An 8,591-nucleotide genomic window follows, 5' to 3' on the forward strand; every position below is an offset into this window, starting at 1 on the left:
GTGGTTAAAGCACTGGGTTGGCAAGTTGTTGCAAACTGTGTAGTTGTTGCTTGATGTGATGGCCACCAACTTAACAGGTCTCTCTGGAAACCTTTTAAAACCAGTCCAATCATAACCACATTCAGAGTTAGTTGCACAAAGAAAATTAAATTCATATTCTTCTTGAGGCCTGAGGGGAGGACGGGGAGGGCCGCTCCTCTTCTCTCGTCTTAAAATACTTCCCCAGGAATGTCATGAGAATAACACGTAGGGCAGCTACGCAGCCTGGTCTGAGCTTCCTCTGCAGGAAAGAGGCAGGATGCGAACCTCAGCAATTTTCTTTATTTCACACCCAAGTAGAGTTAATTCGGTAGATACGAATCCTGGACTTTTGCGGGAGGAGGGCTGCGCTTGCCGTATCGGGTGCACGCCGGCAGCTTTCCACACGTCTCGTCCGCCCCTACCCCCCCTTCCAGCTCCCCTTATTCCACGTCATGGTGCGGTGGCAAGAAGCGGAGGTGGGGGAGAGCTGTCAGTGTCACCGAGGGAAAAGGGGAAGTTCGGGCCGGGCGCTTAAGCAGGAACTGCCGCCTCCGCTTGGCGGGGCGTGTGGAAAACCAGGGCGAAGGCTGGGCTGGGGGGAGAGAAAAGGAAACGTTCCGCTCGATACCCGCCACCACCTTTTGCACCAGTCCCGAAAAAAATAACTCATTCGGAGGCGGCTCCAAAGAGGGAGATTGATAGGATGCTATACATCACGACCGAGCATCTCTTCCAATCAAAGAGATCGCCCCGCCCTATAGGCGGGACCTACGAAAAGGCTGAGGTAAGCCAGGCCAATAAGAAAGCCGTCTGGAGGCACGGCGGATGGTTTGTCGAGACTATCCCCAGGGGCCAATCCCGCCGTGAGGTGTGAGTGGTGCCGCCCGGTTGCCGGGGTCGTAGCCAATGAGGAAGACTCAGATAGGCGGAGCCTAGCGGCGGGTGGCTCTGGAGTTCCGTGTGGAAAGGAGTGTTAGGGGGTTCGGGTGCAAAGTTTAGTTTCAAACCGTCTGCAAAGAGCGGTGGGGTGGTTGCCGCCGCTTCTTGGAACGCGGGCTATATAGAAGGGAGACGGCGCGGCGGCGGCAGCTCAGAGAGGCGGTTCGTCGATAGTGACGATCACGGCAACCCTTCTGGCCCGCGGGAGAGCAGAAGCCCCGGCACGGTTGGAGGTTTACTAGCCGCGTCGAGAGGGGCGATTTCACCGGGGGAGGCGGCTCCTCGGCCGGCTAACGAGTGGTGCTGCTTACCCCGCTCCTCTTCCCTCGCGGCTTTGGTTGCGGCACCGGCACCTTTGCTAAGCGGCTGAGTGGCTCCCCAGGCCGGCAGCATGGGCGTAGAGAGTCCGGGCAAGCGGCCGGCTCCGGCTCGGCGACGGCACGGCTGCCGGCGGGTGCGCCTGATGTGCATGCTGGCGCTGACTTTCGGCTTCTTCGTAGTGGAGGTGGTGGTGAGCCGGCTGACGTCGTCGCTGGCCATGCTCTCGGACTCCTTCCACATGCTCTCGGACGTGATGGCTCTGGTGGTGGCCCTGGTGGCTGTCCGCTTCGCCCAGCGCACCCGCGCCACTAAGAAGAACACCTTCGGTTGGGTGCGGGCCGAGGTGATGGGCGCCCTGGTCAACGCCGTCTTCCTGACCGCCCTCTGCTTCACCATCTTCCTGGAAGCCATCGAGCGCTTCACCGAGCCCCACGAGATCGAGCAGCCCTTGGTGGTCATCGGCGTCGGAGCCGCCGGGCTGCTCATCAACGTCCTGGGGCTCTGCCTCTTCCACCAGCACGGCGGCGGCGGCGGCCACGGCCATTCGCACGGCGGGAGCGGAGGGGGAAGCCACCGGCGGAACGGCTCCCGAGGCGGCAAGGCGGAGCCGCCTCCCGGCGACCTACATAAAGAAGAAGAGACCAACACCCTGGTGGACAATTTCAACAGCTCCAATGGAGTCAGCCTGGAGAAGCTGGGTGAGCTGAGGGTGGGGTGGGGAGGGGATGCGGAGGGGCTTCCGCCCTGATCTGAGGGTGTCCAGAGGTACCTAGCCTGGAGCCTGCTTCAGAAAGGGCTGCTCTTCAGCCAGTAAAAAACCTTGGGTTTGAATTCAGTCTTGCCCGCACAAATAAAGGTGATAAAAGGATTCATATACACCAAGCCCTGCTGACCCAAAGTGGATTGTGTTCCCCCCTGGACTGATCAATGGCAAGAGATTTTATCCTTTGCTGATCTCTCTTCCCTCTGAGATTGTGCCATGCTGACCCTAATTTACTGTCTTGGCAACCCACTGCCATGGTTACTGTTACCTCATCATGCCCCAGCAGACACTTTAGGGCATCTTTCGTTTTGGGAGATTGCAACTTTTTCTCTATAATGTGCTATATTAATATCATTTGCTCACTACATTTCCTAGATCTTACGATCTTAAATACTGCTAGAGGCCTTTCCAGGATTCTTCATTGGGCCATAAAGCTTCTTGTACTTCATTTTATTTTAACCTGAATTAAATTCAGGTTGAATTCTGAAAACCCAGAATATGGGAAATGGTCATTGATTATTCAAGAACAAAACTGTTCATGCACCCCACTTTCACTAAAACAGAAAAATAAATACTGGGAAAGGTTTTAGATAGCTTTGTTGTTGTGAATTTAAAATAATTAAAATTGTTAATGTGCCTTGTATAGAAGAGAATTACTACAGAGTTTCTCTTTTCTTTCACTTTTCTTCCATCTATCAACAACTAGCAGCCTTTATGTAATGTTGGTTCTAATTGGTTGATTTTTTTACAGCAGCAAAATTTTAGAACTTAATTATACTAAAAAGTATATTATACATAGACAGCAGCTGTCATGGTAGATCTGGTATGCACTTCTCTCTGAGCATACACAGAATATTTGTCATTCTTTACCCAATTATGTAGTCTATAGCTTTTTTTATCAACATAAAATATTGCAAAGCCATCAATGCAGGCCACCAATAAGTTTTCTGCAGCATTTATTCTGATTTAATCAGTTTCTTAAGTCTGTTGTCATTAGAGATTTAATCATCAACTCATCTACTTTTTGGGACAAAATTGTATGGATTGTTATTTGAGAGCTAGTGTTGTGTGCTTGCTGTTAATTTCTACTCCACCTTCTGCCATGGAAGTTAGTTGAGTGGCTTTAGGGATGTTGCTGTCCTCTTAGGCCAGGGGTGTCCAAACTTGGGAACTTTAAGACTTGTGGACTTCAACTCCCAGAATTCCCCAGCCAGCCATTCTGGGAGTTGAAGTCCACAAGTCTTAAAAGTTCCCAAGTTTGGACACCCCTGTCTTAGACCAACATATTTCACAGAATGGGTTTTGGGAAAAATAGGAAATGCAAGTGCTGTGTATGCTACTTTTCTCTTCTATATGAAAGCCAGAATATAAATATAAAAATAAATGCAGAATTGTTCCTTTAAAGGCTAGACTACATTGCAGATGAGGAACTTGTTTCCTGTCATGGAAATTAATTCCTCTGGCAATATTCTATAGTTAGTATAATTGTAATTTAGTTTAATATAGAAATGTTGATTTATTCATAATTTAATCAGGGATCTGAGATTATAATTTCTAAAGCAGATTGGTTGGTAATCTGTTCATCTCTTGGCGTCAGTGTTATTTATGTAAGCAACTGATTTTCTTGAAAGTTTGCATTTGGCCTTGGGATCATTGTTGGCTCATTTATGCAATAACATCCAGTGTGATTTTGCAGTTGTACTTGCCCTCTCCCTCCCCCACTTAAAAACTAGTTCTATCTTGGGAAGATGAAAATGCTGGAAATGCTTTTCAGAACTATGGGATTTATGGGTAACCCAGATTATTTAAGGTATATTTTTCAGATTAGTGAGGCAGAAACGATCCCTGGCAATAGTTCTGTTGGGATGACTCTTAGCCTGAAGATAACATTGTCATCATGGTAGTTTGTCTTCCAAACCCTATTCATGGAGTTTTGGTTCTAAGAATAAACATGTCTCCTTAAGAAGTTCCTGTAGTGACTTTTAAAAAGCTTGACAGTTTTAGGCACACATCTTTAACTAGGCGCACATATGTACAGCATTCCTGGTGTATTAATGCATATATACTTTCTGTTTTCAGCATCCATACAGGTAACTCTTGATCTCCACCATTGGGAGTTGTAAAAATCATTATAGAGGTGGAGTCAATTTAATGAAATGAGTGTGGGAGATGATTCAAGTTCCACCGGTTACATTGCTGGAGTCATTGAACCAATAGCATTCTTCTCATCAGCATCTGCAACATAACTACTCTTAAAACCCATTTTGTAATACAACACACAGACAAATGGTCTCTCTTGATATAATGACTGTTTTGTCCTTTTTGTTTTTCAGCAGGAAAACAATTGCTTATTTTTTTGCCTGCAGAATGCTGCTATCCAAATTAGAATGTAACTGAGAGTAGGAGCCAAAAGGCAATTTTCATTCTCTCCTGTTCAACCTGCAGTTTTATATAGTTCCTTCCCCAAGATGTGGGTTTTCTGAAAAAAAAAATACTGAATGCAAATTTTCCTGTGCAATAATTATGATATGTTTTTCATTTTTGTCTTACTATAGTCAGCATGTGCTGTATTTGGACAGTGTTATTTGATGTGAAACAAATTAAATTTAGTCTGTTATATGATGTTCAAATAAACAACCTTTTTTGGAAGCTCAGAACAGTGAGATTTTGAGTGTAGATTTTTCTCAGATGATGATGGTGCTTCATCATTTTATCTTTTTATTAACTTTCTGTAATGTAGATGACCTATCTTCTTTCTTTTGTAGCAACTTCATCCTCCATAGTTTTGGTATTTTTGTGTGTGCAATATTTTTCACTTGGCAATTTTTAAAAATTTTTCATTGGCTTCAATTGTCACTTTTTAAAAATTAGGCCCTGTGACTAAGGCTTGTCTGTGACTGGGCTTGAGCAGATCAAATCCATTTCTAACATATCCTCGGGGACTGACCATTGACAAGCCAGGTTCATGAGCATATGCGATTATGCATAGTGCACGTGTGAAAGTGCCTCTAGTTTATTCCTATCTATTTAATCCATAGCAGGTGGTTTTCCTCCATAGTCCAGCCTAACCACATGGGGGCTAGCTAGAGCGAAGAACAATGACTACTTTCTTTAATTTCCCTGCAGCTTTTTAAATTGATTTGCTCCTTCTCTTTCTCAACCATTGGAGCCAGCCATGGAATTCTTGCTTCTCAAAATCACTTGAAAAGCAAACATAAATAAAGTTCAGAAACTGCCAAACTTCCCTGAATAGAAAGGTTTGTCTCCTTTCCCTCCACCCCATCTTCTGGGGGAGAATTCACTGGAAGTAGTGCTAAGTTTTACAAGGAGAAGAGACATTGATGGAAATCATTTTCTGGATCACTGTGAATTAGTTTAGGATACTAGTGTGATTGGAAGCAAAACCTGATACCAAAATCCAGAATATTTTGCATTCCACCAGTGAAAAGTGATGAATACCAGTTGTATCAGTTATTGCATTTAACAATATATAGTGATGGTCAGGATATGCTGACATGCTCTTCTGATGTTTTGATTTGAAGTCCCATATATTAGCATGATTATCAGTGAGGGTGTTAGCTTTCATTTTCTTTAAACAATTTTTCTTTTGCCTGATAATTTCCATTGCATCCTTGATATGTCAATGTGAGTATGCATTCAGGCATATATAAATTATTGTATCTGCAGGGATAGTTTTTCTGTGTATGTATGTTATGCAGTGAGGGTCTCATTTTTTGAAAATAAATTGTTGATTATGCTTAAGAGAACAGATTTTTGAAAACAGCAAATTTATCAGCTGTTTCTCCAAAACTTTCAGCATATGTCTACATATTCTTTTCATTTTATTCATCTTTAACTATGATGATTAGAATTTTGCCTTAATTAGTTTAATAAATCTAGGAAAGCTAATGAGTGCTTAAGCAAAGAGATTGGCTGTGAATCATAAAGCAGTCTTTCCCAGTGTGAAATTCTTCAGAACTTATAGCCAACTCCCTTACTTATTAAGACGGTGGACAATGTGGCTGGGGATTATGGTATCCTGAAAGCACTAGATTGGTGATTGCTGCTTTGAAGCTTTGGTCTGAAGCGAATGCCAGGACCCAGAGGAGAACCATTTGTCCAACTTAAAAAGGAATACATCAGCAGTCCTGCATGACATTCTATTCTAGTTTACCACTTAAAATTTGAATGTTTTGAAAGGAGAGGAGAATAATTTTGGTTACTTGCTAAAACATTAACATTGGGCCTTCTGTTGCATGCTGTAAATAGGTCCATGTTATGGAAAAAGTTGAAGCTTCCTGTTCTAGAATCCTGAAGAGATCATTAATGTCACCAGAAGGCAGACATAATACTTTAAATACTTTTGAATCCAGATTTCTGCTAAGAAAACTACTATATTTAATTGATCTCCTTCACTGACTACATTAATATAATGTTGCTAACTCAATCACAGATTTCATATTTGCATAACAATATTGCTCTTGTCTTTGCAGGTGATGTAGTAAAAGACAGCCAAATGGAACTGCAGCCAAATGGAAATATTAGCAGTCACGACTCTATAGACATGGAAATGGACGAAGACACCAGTGCTCAGCTCAATATGCGTGGAGTGTTCCTTCATGTTCTTGGAGATGCCTTGGGTTCAGTTATTGTAGTAGTGAATGCCATAATATTTTACTCTTACTGGACTCCATGCCCGGAGGTTGGGGATTGCATCAATGTTTGTGTTAATGACCCCTGTACAAACTTCACTCAGCTTTCTCCACTGGAACGAGACCAAATCCCTGTAGCTGGTCCTTGTTGGGTTCTATATTTAGATCCTTCACTTTGTCTGATCATGGTTTGCATTCTACTCTATACTACTTATCCTCTGCTTAAAGAATCTGCTCTTATTCTTTTGCAAACTGTTCCTAAGCAAATTGATATTCGCTCTTTAAATGAGAAACTCCGTAAACTGGAAGATGTAGAAGCTGTCCATGAATTGCATGTTTGGCAGCTGGCAGGAAGCAGGATAATTGGCACTGCGCATATAAAATGTAGGGATCCAGAATCCTACATGAAAGTGGCAAAAGATATTAAGGAGATTTTTCATGATGAAGGGATACATGCAACAACCATTCAGCCTGAATTTGCCATTGTAAGCTCTGAAGAAGGTGTGAGTAAATGTGAACTTCCCTGCAGAACCCAGTGTGCTCTGAAGCAGTGTTGTGGGACTGTGGAAAAGGCTATGGGAAAGAAGATAGAAAAGTCCCCTTCAGTTAGTATTTCTTGCTCTGAAATACTTATTGACTCTCCACAACACAAAGCCCGGAGGACTAAATCAGAATGCATACCTGCTGTAAAATTAGACGCAGAGCCTAACCCCAACAAACAGTTTGAATCATCTTTGTAATTTCTAAAGTTATGCTGAATGAAATATGGCTTCAACTACAAATAAATTGCAAGGTAAAAAAGACTTATTAAAAAGAAGTTGCAAAGAAATGTAGTTATTGAAGTTCTGTCTTTGTTACCACAGTGAAATCCTGTTGAAAAGAACATACCGTCCTGACACAACATAATGTTTGTGTTAACTTGAGGCTAAATGACACAACATTAATGCAGAACCAGTTTCAACTCTATGCCTGATGGATTGAATTAAAAATTAAAATGATTCTTCAATAATCCCCTTTCCCCTGAAATTAGTTTATATTAAGTTTCTTACTGGGATTGTTCTTTCTGCTTGTTGATTTGTGTGTGTATGACCTTTTAAAAAAGTACAACTATTGGGAGAGGACACCAAACTTGACAGAATCTTTTCAGAAAATTAACCACTTAGCATGTGGTTACATTTCCTCTTAGATGAAAATGAATACTATTTTAAAATAAATATATTATGTAGCATTAATAATAACAATTTAAAATTTGCCCATTGACAAATATTCCATATTTGAATTGGGCCTGTGACATTAGCTTACTAAATATGAATTGGAAAATTACTTGCATTCCACCTGGACTGTTAAAGTGTAAGACAAAAATAGGTTACACTTATTTTCTCCTTTCCTTTCTTCCTTATTATATAAATCTTAGAATTTAAACTCTATAATAGCGTTTGCTGGGACTAGAGAGCCAGAGCTGGTCTCTGTCTTAGCAGTGTTATCTGTGGTGAACTGGAATGGAGAGATTGCTTCTGATAATTTTAAGTAAAAAAAAGGAAAAAATGTAACATCAAATTCATCAGCATATATTTGCTAAAAATTTAATATATTTCTTACTTTTGTAAACATATTTATGACTTAACTGAGCCATTTATTTTTGTTGTTGGATAAAATTACTCCGCTTGAACTATTCAATTCATAGTGAATTCTAGACAGCAGCCGATGGAACAAGATTGCTGCCTGCACCACTGGTTCAGATATCATGATACATTTTACTTGTGCACCGGGAATGAAGTGCACCAAACTTGGAGCTGATGGGCACACCCATTGTGTCCAGCCCATCCATGAGAACTAATGATAAGTTTTTGCTTAGTAGCTTCACTTTAGTGTTCTACCCAAATCCTAAGCCATTA

At 42.1% G+C, this 8,591-nt stretch overlaps 1 protein-coding gene across 1 annotated transcript; it reads left to right on the plus strand.

Moving 5' to 3' along the window:
• The first annotated feature begins 865 nt into the window (after window positions 1-865).
• Window positions 866-7,705, plus strand: SLC30A1 (solute carrier family 30 member 1). The gene is made up of 2 exons (XM_081942247.1): window positions 866-1,979; window positions 6,538-7,705. The coding sequence occupies exons 1-2, from the start codon at window positions 1,352-1,354 to the stop codon at window positions 7,434-7,436; spliced, it is 1,527 nt and encodes a 508-aa protein (XP_081798373.1). The 5' UTR covers window positions 866-1,351; the 3' UTR covers window positions 7,437-7,705.
• Window positions 7,706-8,591: the final 886 nt, after the last annotated feature.

The sequence above is a fragment of the Natrix helvetica genome (assembly GCF_964273705.1).
Source record: "Natrix helvetica genome assembly, chromosome: 2".
In the NCBI taxonomy this organism is placed as follows: domain Eukaryota; kingdom Metazoa; phylum Chordata; class Lepidosauria; order Squamata; family Natricidae; genus Natrix; species Natrix helvetica.